This window comes from Triturus cristatus, chromosome 8 (genome assembly GCF_964204655.1).
Source record: "Triturus cristatus chromosome 8, aTriCri1.1, whole genome shotgun sequence".
NCBI lineage: Eukaryota > Metazoa > Chordata > Amphibia > Caudata > Salamandridae > Triturus > Triturus cristatus.
Window position 1 is genome coordinate 1,110,217,435 of NC_140591.1, and position 14,243 is coordinate 1,110,231,677.

Sequence of the window (14,243 nt, forward strand, 5' to 3'; positions counted from 1 at the left end):
TGGGTTTTGCCTGGATAGGTGCCGTACTCGAGGAACATGGATTCTCAGTCGTAGTGTCTGGGTACAACTTGGAACTACCCTTTCACATGCACTAGGCAATAATCGGAATTTTGAAGGGCGAAAACTGTTGTTTGAAGCCTGGGTCTGAGTCACTACTTGTATGTGGTTAGGGGTTCAAATCGAGGTGGGGGGTGGGTTTGTGTGTCTGTGTCGAAGAATCCATTTAACCACCTACTTCGTCCATTTTAAAAGAGGGTATAGCCGATTTTCGATAAAAGAAGCCAACAACGAGAGCTGACTGGGCGCTTTTGGGGACAGCTGCCATGGTGACCAAGAGAGACATAGCTGCCCGTTGGAGAGCTCCTGGTCCCCCGAGAATGTCCCCAGGGCCAGACTGGGAAATCAAAGCAGCCCTGGCAATTTTGTCAGACCAGCCCCCGATGGGGAGCAAGTGTGAAGGTCTGCTGCTTTTGTTACTGGGGGCCGAAATTGCAGTGCAGCTGCAAAACTGGCCCTCATTGCTCCAAAACCGGCCCCCACTGCTCCAAAACCGGCCCCCTTCCCTCCAACCTTCCAGGGAAACAGCCAATGCCCTGTATAGCCAGTCCGGCCCGGTCTCAGTGGTGTCGTGGAGTGGACTGGTGCGCCCAGCAGGAGACACTGGTCTACAAGGCCAGCCTTCCAAGCATGCCCGGATTTGGGGTAAATGGAGGGAACATTTTTGGCTGGGCCCGCCACTGCAACTGTCATTGTATGACGAGTGTTCATTTCCTCTGCGGGTTCCATTGCGGATTTGCCTCCTTAGCTATACGCCAAATGTCACATACTTCTGTTGCTCTATGAATACTGATGACAATGGGACTGATTGAGTATTAAAACCAATAAAAGTGTTTATAAAAAAAGAAAAGCAGTAAAAAGCATGTTTTTCACTCTCTAAGTTCTCTTTTGAAACTCACCCTCTATGACAAGCCACGTGTCTTCTATAGGAACCATGGTTTGAATGAAAATGTGTGCACAAACGTCTTTCTTTATAAATTAGCGCACATAATTCCTTCTTCATATAAATATCCATTCTATTGCAGAAAACATGATCAAGTGCACCCCTTCGACATGCAACACAGGAGTTCATTGGACAGTGATTCGAGCCTCTTCACCTACATCACAAATTCTGCCCGAGCTGTCCACCTCCCCCTGCTAAACCAGCCGCACCTCACCAGTTACTCAGTCAAACCCTTCATCAATTCACTAGTAGCCAATAAGCTGGACTGCTGCTATGGCTTTCTCCTCACAGGTCCTTGATAAAGTGCTTACATTTGTCAGTCACACCGTCTTCAACACCTCTCAGCACAACCCATCCACATCCAGTTCCTATCACCAGGCAAGTTAGCTGCTTATGCAAATCCAGGTTTGGTTCAAATTGCCAAGCCCGCAGTTTAAATCAATCATAGATCGTGACCTCTCGTTGCCACCAGACATATTCTCCTCCTAAACGCCCAAGCACCTCATGTGCCTTGCTGTGGCTCCAACTATTAGCCTGACTAGCACTGCATCTTTGGAGAGGTCCTCCAAGGAACCTCAGAAACTCCAACTCATCAGTATCTTAACACCAGCATTGAAAACATACATCCTCCTGATGAAGGCTACCAGTGGCCACCACCTTTCATTGTCCTAATGCAATTTCCCACCAACTATCATTTTTGGGCTCTAAACTGTGTTGCTAGTCCCTCAGTCACCAAACCCTTTATTGTTAAAATACCACCTTTTTTACGCTGACATTGTTTGCTTGGTACCTTAGTGCTGTTATCAACAATAGAGTAACCCAATAATGCCCTAGGAGGCTGGAATGACAAAAAAATCCAGATGCAAAGTGATTCCTGGAGGAGTAATTCAGAGAAGAATCCTTCACTACTATGGCGGTCGGTATCAAAAGAATCCAAACACTATTAAAATGAAAGTACACTTGGGACTGGTCTAAGTATATAATGGATATTGTATGATGAGGCCTACTCTGTGTAAAGGGTACTGAAAAAAACAGTGTATTTTATTTTAAATTCTTAATTCGTCCATCTGCAATGATATCACATGAGGTCAAATAGAAAACACATACTTGCTGACCCAATGGTGACACAAAAAATAAAGTTGTAATGCAATGCAAGGTGGCTATAGTCAACCCAGAAATCCACTCAACAAATTAAGAGTCTGTGCAATAATCCTTGTACTTTGATTTGGCAACACTAGCAGTCCGATATGAGTAAGTTGAAGTGGATCTATCATCGACATTTCAGTCTCATAGTGTCAACGATATGTACCTGAGACCTTCTTCAGGACAAGGTATTCGAAAAGGTATATGTCAGCAGGCTGAATCTAGAATCTACCAACAGAGTATCCAAAAGTAAACAAGAGAACCAATTACTTCTTCACTCTAATAGACGCTGCTCAGCTGAATAGAACAGCGGCTGGCAGACTAGACCAGGTCACTGAGGGGGCTGCAATGAATTTATGTGGGATTTCCTCTCAGTTGTAGTTATGCCATCAAACAGATAATCAGTCTTAAGCAATGGTGTTACTACTCATAGGGCCACCAAACTGCATTGAAATGTTCCACAAACAAATCAAGAAGCATATGTTAGGGACAACACTGGACAGGTAGCATGCTTCATTTATCTCTTGGTGGTACACTGCTTGTATATGTGTGCTCTTGTATATGTGTACTCTTGGGCAGCTAGCTCCGACATCAGACCTCTCAGTTTAAGTAATTCATTTAATTCCCATTACACCCAAGAAGAAGAGGAAAATATCTGAATATATTTTTGGGGAGGGAAACATCACTTCTCAATCCATTTATGGAGAAGGAGTCGCTATCCAGGGAACAGAGAATCTGAGCCTCAATACTTCATTAAAGAAACTTGTGGTCAGTCTTGGACCTTGGAGGTTCGTTTTCGCCAAGCAACTCTACTCGTTCCCTATAAACTCTCACCTATATTGCTATACCTATCGAAAGGGATCCAGAAGGGGCCATTCAAAATTGAGGAATCCGCATAGCCACAGGATCCTGTTCTGTACAGACACTCGTACAACTTTGCAATCAGTAGAGTAGCTTGTGGTAGCTATCAGAGTTTAAGCTGAACCCTGGAGCCATCCAATGAGCCCGTCTCTCCCCCAAATACAAAAGAACACTTCCCAATTTGTGGCACGGCTCAGTTTAGAGCTGAGGGCTTTGCTTCTGTGGAACATCAGTATCCTGTTCTCGCACCACCAGGTCGTTTCTCAGCATTTGACACCAGGATGAACATTTGCAGCTAAAATACAGCACATTTTTGGCAATGTCCTTAAGGGGAGATCTATCCCCCTAATTTATTTATTTATTTAAATACTTATAGAGTGCATAAAGCTACCCACTCGAGGTTTCCTGGTGCTTTTAGCAACATTTTGCCAGACAACAGCTCCCAATCAAGGTAGTGGGGACTGATGGAATTTCCATGAGGTCAATAATGCACCCCATCCTCTGACATTTGTCTTTCCCCTCCTGTACTGGCGAGTATTAATCAGGATTGCGAGCTTCAAATGATCACCCGCTTATTCACCAGGCATCCAGTATCAAGCGGGATCACCCGCTTATTCACACGGCATCCATTATCTAACGTGATCACCAGCTTACTCACCCGACATCCAGTGTCAAACATGATCACCCGCTTATTCACCCGGCATCCAGTATCAAACGGGATCTCCCGCTTATTCACCCGGCATCCAATATCAAACGTGATCACCCGCTTATTCAGCCGGCATCCAGTAACAAACGTGATCACCTGCTTATTCACTCGGCATCCAGTATCAAACATGATCACCCGCTTATTCACCCGGCATCCAGTATCAAAAGGGCATTTACACAGAAGGTTGCAAACAAATTGCGAGGGCATCCCAGGATACAGAGACACTGAACATGTTCCAGAAAAACAGAATTCATGTTAAAAATGTAATAATGAACTATACTTTTTTTCTTTGAAGGATAACTAAATAAATTTAAAAAACTCCTCTGTTTCTTTCCGGCACCACAGCGATACATTTTCTCCTTCTTTGATACTCGCGTGGTAGCTTTGCTCTCATGAAAAAAACACATGCCATTAGGATATCTCAGAGAGTTATAATATCAGGGGAAAAACACAATCAGAGGCAAGTAAAAGCCTTAGCAAGGCTTATGATGCTCTTACTTTTTTAGAAGGGCTGCTCTCCTCAGTCTGGGATGGGATCCTTTTCAATGGAGGAGGAGGTAACTCAACCTCAGAACCTTGATCAATCTGTAACAACAAAACTACTTTAGGCACACTCACAGTGACAAGGGCTTTAAGGGAGAAGCAATGAAACATCAAATACAAGTGGAATGCCACACATACAAGATAACCATTAACCAGTAAGCCAGATTGCACTCTATGAACGACAGGCTAAGCGCCCAAGATAGTTTTTAATGAAACAGGAAGGTGGTTTGTGTTGCAGCAAGCAATACATAAAAACACAAGTGGATTCTTAGAAACTGACTTGACAAGAATGTTGTTGCTCCTATCCAGACTTTCAAATTACTTTCCTTGATCCGGCATTAAATAGTTAGTTAAAAAAATGGTTATAGATTAAATGAAAGCATGTTAAAGGTATATTATGGTTTCTTCTGCTCCTAACACATTAATTTACCTTTAAAAGGAAACTCAAATTCACTACACAAACAAAGTTAAAGTGAAATTATGGTTATGAAACAAAAGAGAAACTACCTGAAATTGTCAAGTAACAGTTACTGTGCAAACCATAACACACTTCCATTTCATGCACTGCTAATGACATCTGACACTGTTGTGGACTCTTATGAGTTCACAAAATGGTACCACAATGACCCCAGTACGTACAGGACATAAAATATCTCCAACTCACAGTTTATAGCTTTTGTTGTCTTACACAACCTCAAGTGCTGTGTGAAGTATGTCGTTGACGTATACACAATATGATATACATCAATGGTGCATATCGTTTTTAGATGTGCCAACATCAAACACTGCAGCTACATGAGTAACTCAACAAATAGCCTTTCCACTGGTTGGAAGGCAATAAACAAGAACTAGGCATAATCTTACGCCACAGTTTGTACTACATCCTGTCTACATCCTGTCTACACCGCCTCCAGATCACAGTATGTCTATGTGCTTTAGCGTAGCTTGAAAATACTGCCCATGACTTTGCAGGTAAAACATGCAAAGGGGATTTAAATTACTAGACCACATATACTACTCTTAATCTAATTATCTGCGGAAAAAGCACTTAAAACTCTGTCTCCGCTCTAATGAAACACATGTGAACTTCAAAATATGCTAATCACTGTGACCACGACCCCACATCTTGTGCACAGACAGCACATTTGTGCATGTCACAAAATACAAAAATCATCAGCATCATACTTTTTTGTTGTCTGCAGAAGTCATTAAACGTACACATTAAAGCACTTTAATTATGACACACAGAGAAAATAAAAAATCAAATATTTAAAAAGGATGTGTAAAACACAAATGGTTTAGAATGAACCCCCTCCTAGCAACCTGAATGAAAATATTATCCAACAATACATCCGTCAGTCCCACGGTGATGTTTCACCCTTTAAACCATGTATTGTGTCCACATCTTCAGGTGAAACTGACCATCTCCGGGTACCCGGAGTACACAGAGTCCCTTGGGGCACAGTACATTTTGTACAAGTACTCTATTTTTCAAGCACACTTTAAGATCTCAACCCTTCTCCACATATTAAATGTACAGACTGTTGGATTATTTTGCCTTTTTCAGAGGTAAACAATAGGGACTTTCATTTTTGCTTGTGCTTGCTCGATATGCACAAAGTGGAGTGGTTATTTGAACCAGTGGTTTCCTATGCTCAGCAGCGGTACTTAATCATCAACACCAGCGCTTCAGCACCAGTTAAGGACACATTCATTTATGTTATGCACAGGGAGACAAAGTGATTCACCCAAAATCACAGGATGTTGAGCCAACGCCGAGACTCGAACGGCAGCTCTGGCCATTACGCCACATCCTCTCTCCACTTGTTGGGTTTCATGGTTAGTAGTTGGTTCTGTTTTAGGCGGCGCTAACATGAGAAATGGGCTGGTGGAAGCTGCCTCCTGACGAGTGCCCCGGCACTTATTTATTTTACAAATGAACCACTGACACACTGTCTGAGGCGATGAGAAGTGCGCAGTAAAGGCGCAAGTTATGGTTTGCACAGCTAACCATAACTACCCAATTTCCGAGGTTTTGGAATCATAACTTGAATTTAGCTATGCATTTTTTGTGAATTTCTGAGGTTGCTGTCAGCATGTGTTAATGTTTTGCCAGGAAGGGAAACCATAACTTACCCTTAAAGTTCTTCAATGAATGTTTGTATTTTCATGCTATATTGCATCCACATCTTGTGCATCCAATCCATGAATCCATGTGATGGATTTTGACGTTTTTCCATCTCCCCTTTCTCCCACAATCTCCTCTCCCACAACCTCAACATTCGTGTGATGATTCACCAGGATCTACACAGATGTTGGTTGGTGGTCTTCAGAAAATGCCATAATCCTTCTGGCTGTAAAATGCACTTGTGAAGTGAAAACACTAGATCAAGTGATTGAGAATCCTCTCACGATGATTCAACTCAGCAGTAATGATATCAGCAGTGGAACAAATTAGGTATTTACTGAGAAGGTCAGAAGTAAGGAGATTTGTATTGAAACAAAGGAAGTATTTACTGAGAAGGGAAACTACATAAGAATGAATCAACCTTTGTTTCACTTTACGAAGTCCGTAGCCTTGGCTTCAGTCGTTAATTCAGGAGGCAGCGTGCACCAGCCCGTTTCTCCTTTAGCGCCACCTAAAACAGAACCAACTACTAACCATGAAAGTGGGGAGAGGATGTTTGCAGTGGCCAGAGCTGCTGAATTCAGAGCAAGGGAACCAGGTTTAAGTCTCGGCATCGGCTCAACATCCTGTGATTCTGGGCAAATCACTTAATCTGCCCGTAAATGAATGTGTCCTCAGCTGGTGCGCATGAAAAGCGCTGGTGTTGATGATTAAGTGCCGGTAGCAAGCACCGGAAACCACTGTCCCAAATTAGGCACTGCTTGGCTTCTAGGCTTGCAGACCCGCACATAGGCTGGGTCATACCTTCCAGTTTTGCAAGCCCACAGTGTTCCTGTTCTAAATTTACAGGCTTCAATTGCAGTGAATACAGTTTCACATTATGCAAACACGTGCGCTGTTCACCATATGTGATGGCTAGATCATGCATGTGGTCAGTGTGCGTTTATGGTGTACTAGGACCTTTTCTAATTCATGGTGTTTGGGAGCCTACAACAAGAACCCCTCAAGCCATGAACAGAATGTTCTGCCTCACAAGCTGGGAGTACGGCTAATCCGGTACCCCAAGCCATGCACAAAGCTGCTTTTTGTGCTGAGGAGGGTGTCATGAGAAAGTGGTGTCCTCCACGTCCAGGCCCTGGTTGGGACGCTTCACCACACCTGACTGTTATTATTATTATTTGTAGATTTATATAGGGCGCTTGTCACCCATGAGGGTATCCAGGCGCTGTCCATGGGCACTGGGAGATTATGTGATTTTCCCATAATCACAGGCTGTTGCTGCCGATGCTGAGCCTCGAACCAGGATCCCCAGCTCCTGAGTCGGCAGTTCTGGCCTCTGCGCCACATCCTGTCCTGTAGGTTGGGTCTTGTGCTCAATGCCCATCTGCACATGGCCTCTGACCTATGTCCAGCAGGGTTTGGCTGCAGAGATGGTCAAGGGTCATGCCCTGTGGTCAACCACCCATGCACAGCCAGAGGCAGCAGGAGTTGGCTGCACCCTACCCATTGAAAGTGAACAACTGCCTTTTTGGGCCACCTGGGGTCAGGGTCGGATTGGTAAGGCGGGCACTCGGGCAATGGGCCGTTATCCGAGATCCAGCTGTGGGCTGCTTTTTTGGCCAGCGTGGTGTCCGATATGGGCTGTGTATGAGCAGTTCAGATGCTGCCACTGGCCCAGTGGGGACCTGGGCGGCCTTTCCGGAGGTAGATGGGCCACTATTACCTCCCTTTTACCAACTAGGCGAAGGTGTCATTCACAGTCTCTCGCCGGGCTGGCCCATTAATGTACGCAGATTGAGCAGGGGGCCCGAGCAGAAGAGGCCTCACATATTCAGGTGTGGTACACCAAGCATCATTTGCATTTTTTATATGAGTGAAGTTAAGAAAACATGCCTCTTTTATAGAAACCCCCCTCCCTCTTTTTATAACCGTTAAAACACTGAAACAGTGTTTTGACAAAAGACGCAATCTGCAAATGTGGGCGACTTTTTTTAGGTTGCCCGGGTCAATTTTTGATCCCAATCCAATCCTGCCTGAGGTCCCACATGGGCATGGGGTTATGCGCACCATTAAGGGCCTTTAATTATCTGTGCAATTCAAGCACCAAAATCCCTGTTGCTTAATGGAGGCTGTAACAGAAACGTTCCTGTCATGGCCAGCCAATTAGAGCGGCCAAGTTTGTTGTCGTGGGTTTTGCAACTGTAAATCCTCATTGGACGATGGGAAGTAATGCTGCCTCTTCCAATGGAATTTATTTTTCAAAATGTAGGGTTGCGAATCTCGCTTATACCAGTCTGCATAACGGTTTATTTATTTAAAGAGTTTTATAAAGCACAAAATTGACCCTAGGGTATCAGGGCACTGTACATAAGCAAAAACATTTGTATAAACATTACCGCTTCCTTTAAAAATATTCTCAAAACAAAACAATGGTATCTCAGTCACGAACCATTACGTGGTTCTTCTATGGTTGTTCTTTTGGAAGCCAGTGGTGATCCGATGGAAAACAACCAAATGATCATCATTTATGGTCAGTCTACTGGGGGGGGGGGGGGGGGGAGGGGGAACTCTTGCTTGTCTTGTGTATGAGTTCAGTCAAGAGGGTCACCCTGGGAGTCACACTGTCTAGAGTCGACTCTGGTTCCTATCTGATGGTAGGAATCTGCTTATTATAATCCTTTTAACATCTTTCTTGAACATTGAGGTTGATGGGTATGACCAGATTTCTGGTGGGAAAGAGTTCAATAACCTTGAGGCACATGATCAGTATATCAAGATATCTCTATTTTCAACCCGTTGAAGCTGCCTGATACCTCTATATAACAAATAATCCCTAAAACTACAGAATTTATTTATACCAAATCATGAAAAGGTGCTGCTCTGAATTTTGTTTCCAGTTTCATAAAATGTCTGGGGTAATTCTTTTAACAGATTGTTGCTTCAGCTGAGAGCTAAGCCTCCTATGCAAGCTAAAATGGAAAACATATCTTTTTTCATCCACTATCTCACTCTTCAATCTCTCCAAACTGGACAGATGTGTACAAAACTTGATAGGCCAGAACAAAGGGCCTTATTGAGAGTTTGGCAGTGAGGGACATAGGGCAAAAACTAGTTGGTGTGCCATCTCCTGTGTTTAGAGTACCACTGAAATCACTGTACCCTTAACACAGTGGAAAGAACATAAGCCACATATCAGCAACTATCCTACATCTGCCAAACTCTAGGTAAGGCCCTTAGTCACTGTTTTTATGAGACAGTTTCATGTGGATTCATCAAATGGCGCTAAATTACAAGTCAAACCAAAAAATGCGTTTTCAATGGAAACTTTGCCTGCAAGCTCCTGATAATCAATGTCAACATGTTTCGGCGAGTTTGAGCCAATTGATGTGGGTGCCTGTGTACCGATAACAACAATAATAGGTTAATTTATATAGTATTTAATCCCACTCGTGTGCCATTTCTAAATAATGGATGTAACTGTTACCTAATTTAATGGCACTCCATTTTTCTATCTGGAAAGGAGGGAAGGTTGAGCTGACCTTCCAAGAATCAAAGTTAGATGAATGGAAAGGTTAATGGAAAGCATTCAACTCACTGAGCCGCCTTGACGGCAAGTTGCTCTTTTGCACAATGCCACTGAGCAAGTTGCTCAAGGGAACAATATGCATATTACCCATAAAAAAGATATATTCAACAATTTGCTCTTTGGCGCCATATCAAGAAGAAACTTGTACAAGTCAATCAATCAATCAAACATTTGTAAAGCGCGCTACTCACCCATGAGGGTCTCAAGGCGCTAGGAGGGGGGGGGGGGAGAGCAGCTACTGATCGAACAGCCAGGTCTTGAGACGTTTCCGGAAAGTCAGCAGGTCCTGGGTTTGTCGCAGGTGAGTGGGGAGGGTGTTCCATGTCTTAGTGGCGAGGTGGGAGAATGATCTGCCGCCGGTGGTCGTTCGGCGGATGCGTGGGACGGTGGCGAGGGCGAGGTCAACGGAGTGAAGCTGGCGGTTCGGGGTGTAGAAGGTGAGTCGTTCATTGATGTATGCTGGTCCGGCATTGTGGAGTGCTTTGTGAGCGTGGGTGAGGAGCTTGAAGGTGATCCTCTTGTTGACCGGGAACCAGTGGAGGTCTCTCAGGTGGGCGGTGATGTGGCTGTGGCGAGGGATTCCAAGGATGAGGCATGCGGAGGCGTTTTGTATGCGTTGAAGTCTTTTGTGGAGTTTGGCCGTGGTTCCCGCGTAGAGGGCATTGCCGTAGTCCAGCCTGCTGCTGACAAGGGGTTGGGTGACTGTCCATCTGGTTTTGGTGGGGATCCATCTGTAGATCTTGCGGAGCATGCGGAGGGTGTTGAAGCAGGAGGAGGAGACCGCGTTGACTTGCTGGGTCATAGAGAGCATTGAGTCCAGAATGAACCCCAGGCTGCGAGCGTGGTTGGTGGGTGTCGGGGGCATTCCCAGCATGGCCGTGCACCAGGAGTTGTTCCATCTGGTGGGGGTGGGGCTGCGTATGAGGACCTCCGTCTTGTTTGAGTTCAGTTTCAGGCAGCTGGTCTTCATCCACTCTGCGACGGCCTACATTCCCTCGTGAAAGTTGGATTTGGCTGTGGCCGGGTCCTTGGTGAGTGAGAGGATCAGCTGGGTGTCGTCGGCGTATGAGATGATGTTGAGGTGGTGCGCCCGGACGATATTGGCGAGAGGTGCCATGTAGATGTTGAAAAGGGTCGGGCTGAGGGGTGATCCTTCGGGTACGTCGCAGGTGATCGCGGTGGCTTCGGATCGGAATGGGGGGAGGCGAACTCTCTGGGTTCTGCCGGTAAGGAAGGAGGTGATCCAGTTCAGGGTTTTGTCGTGGATCCCTGCGTCGTGGAGGCATGTGCGAAGGGTGTGGTGGCAGACAGTGTCGAAGGCGGCCGAGTGTTCCAGGAGAATGAGAGCCGCGGTTTCGCCGTTGACCAGCAGGGCCCTTATGTCGTCGGTGGCGGCGGCGATGAGGGCGATTTCGGTGCTTGATTGCTTCTGAAGCCATATTGGGAGTAGTCCAGGATGTTGTTCTCCTGCAGGAAGTGGGTCAGTTGTCTGTTAGCGGTCTTCTCAATGACTTTCGCTGGGAACGGAAGCAGGGAGATGGGTCGAAAGTTCTTGAGGTCGTTTGGGTTTTTGAGTAGGGTGTTGATCTCGGCGTGTTTCCAGCTCTCTGGGTAGGTGGTGGTCTCGAAGAAGCTGTTGATGATCTTCCGGAGTTGGGGTGCAATGATGGAGCTTGCTTTGTTGAAGATGTGGTGGAGACAGGGGTCTGAAGGTAAGCCGGAGTGGATGGTGTTAATGATTTTGATGGCGTCTTCGTCGTTGACGATGTTCCAGGAGAACAGGAGGTCGGTGTGTTTGGTGGGCGTTGAGTCGGGGGTGTCGGCATCTGTCGTCGGTGTCTGGGTGTTGAAGCTTTCGTGGATGTCTGCGATCTTGCGGTGGAAGAAGGTGGCCAGGGAGTCGCAGAGTTCTTGCGACGGTGGGATGTCATTGGAGCTGGAGCCGGGGGTGGTGGGTTCTTTCACGATGTTGAAAAGCTTTTTGCTGTTGTGAGCGTTGTTGTAGATGCGCTCCTTGAAGGAGGTTCTTTTGGCAGATCGGATGAGTTGGTGGTGCTTGCGTCTGGCGTTCTTGAGGGCTGCGTGGTTGTCTGGTGTCTGGTCTTGGCGCCACTGCTTCTCGAGTCTTCGGCAGGTATGCTTGGAAGTCTGGAGGTTGGCGTTGAACCAGATGGGTCTCGTGTCGGTGCACCTGTTTGCGGGTTTCCTGATCGGGGCAAGGGTGTTGGCGCAGTCGTCGATCCATTGTCTGAAGTTGTGGGCCACTGCGTTGGTGTTTGAGGGCTCAGTAGGAGGGCCTCGGGCGAGGGTGGAGATAAGCTGGTCTTTGGTGACTTTGTTCCAGCTGTGGTGTGGGATTCATTGCGGTTGGTTGTGCACGGTGTGTTTCTCGAAGGAGAAGAGGATGCAGTGGTGGTCGGTCCAGTGGAGTTCGGTGGTGTGGCTCAAGGTGACGTGGTTGTTGGCAGAGAAGAAGGGGTCGAGGGTGTGTCCGGCGGAGTGAGTGGGTGAGCTGACGAGCTGTTTCAGTCCGAGGTTGTTGAGGTTGTCGATCAAGGTTATGGATTTGCTGTTGTTTGTGTTCTCGAGGTTGAAGTTCAGGTCTCCGAGGAGAATGTAGTCTGTGGAGGCGAGGGCGTGCGTGCTGATGAGGTCGGTTATGAAGTTGCTGAACTGCAGTCGGGGTTATCTTGTTCATGAGCTGCTTGCACTAAACATGAATACGTTGCACCAAACGATCATTGTGAGCTTTTGTTGGGACACTGGTTATGCGGCATTGGAAACCAAACTAGCAGCAGGGACGACCAAATTACTGTGGCAAGCAAAGGCAAATTATGCGCCACATTCTGGGGCATTATGTCACTATTTTGACTTATTACAATGTTTTACTCTGCCTTAGCAAAACGGTACCTTCTGTTAATGCCTGCTAACAGCAATTGACAGTTGAAATGTGACCAGTTAACTTTTGCAAAGCGCCTGCAATGTGTTCCCCATGTGTGCTATGTCTTTAATAACTTTTGATCTGTTTGAGCAAGACCCATTTTTTGTTGTTGAAATATCCATAAGCCACATAACTTTTTTCAGTGGCCCCGGCTACGGTACTATGCTCAGGCATGTTTAACAAGGTGCCCCATTCCGTACATTGAAGCCTGGTCCATTTTGATTCTATTCACTGTCATTAGATAATCAAGCACTTCCGGTTTATTAATATTTAACGATGATTCTCAGCCTGCTGACAAGGTTGGAGGTGGGATAAAAGAAGAAAATGTTAGGAAAACCCTGAAAATGGCTCGTGGAATGAGGCAGAATGACTGTTGTGTGAATGGGTAGTGTGTGATTGCATTTGAAGCACTCTAGAACACACCTGAGGTCATATAAAATATTGGATGCAAGGCCCCTTTACTCTGCAGCACAACTTCGACTGTGTGCTCCCAGGACAGGCAGCAAAAATGTGTGTCTGATTCAGTGCTTAATTAAAAAAAAATTAAAAAGTGCCAGGGCCCGTGTCAGGAGGCCACTGCAGCTTACACCACCCATTGCCCCTGCATACGCTGCCAATGACAGTTCCAAAGCAAATACTAACCTTTGTACTCCTACAAGTGTGACAATTCACACTATTCCAAATCTACAAATCTATAAAAATGGCTTGGGTGGCAGGTATTAGTAATTTTAAATGTACATTGAATGAATAAACAATTGTTGTTGTGCTTATCTCTAAATCAGACAAACAGCGCCACCACGTAGCAGACTGTCATAAGTGCCTGTCTTGACAACTAAGTGCCAGTGCAGAGCAGTGAAAACCAGAGGCTCAAATTAAGCACTAGTCTGATAATGGAGAAATAAATGCACTCCGACAGTCTGCGCTGGGTAGAGTGCATCCCTGAAAGACAGAGCAGGGGTTTCAAACTGCAGCTCCACCGGGAAACAGTCTTTACAATGCAGCCATTACATCGCACTACCTTTACAACACAGTCATTACAACGCAACATCCTTTACATCGCATGCCATTACAATGCAGGCATTACATCGCATGTCACTACAACACATGTAATTACAACGCATGTCACTACAACGCATGCCATTAAAACGCAATATAAGGTAAGTAATGGGGAATAGTAACTTGTACCCCTCCCCTATCCAACACTTACCCTACTGTTGCACTCACTGGAGTGCGAATAGTAATTTTTACCCCTACACTATCCAACACTTACCCTACTGTTGCACTCACTGGAGTGGGAATAGTAATTTTTACCCCTACACTATCCAACACTTACCC

At 45.7% G+C, this 14,243-nt stretch overlaps 1 protein-coding gene across 4 annotated transcripts in view; it reads right to left on the reverse strand.

The window, feature by feature from the left end:
- Window positions 1-14,243, reverse strand: part of REPS2 (RALBP1 associated Eps domain containing 2) — an 856,334-nt gene that overhangs the window by 51,459 nt on the left and 790,632 nt on the right. For all 4 annotated transcript variants that reach the window (XM_085622671.1, XM_085622668.1, XM_085622669.1 and 1 more), the window contains one exon: window positions 4,209-4,295. In XM_085622671.1, the coding sequence (XP_085478797.1) occupies window positions 4,209-4,295 (87 nt within the window). The remainder of the gene's footprint in view (window positions 1-4,208; window positions 4,296-14,243) is intronic.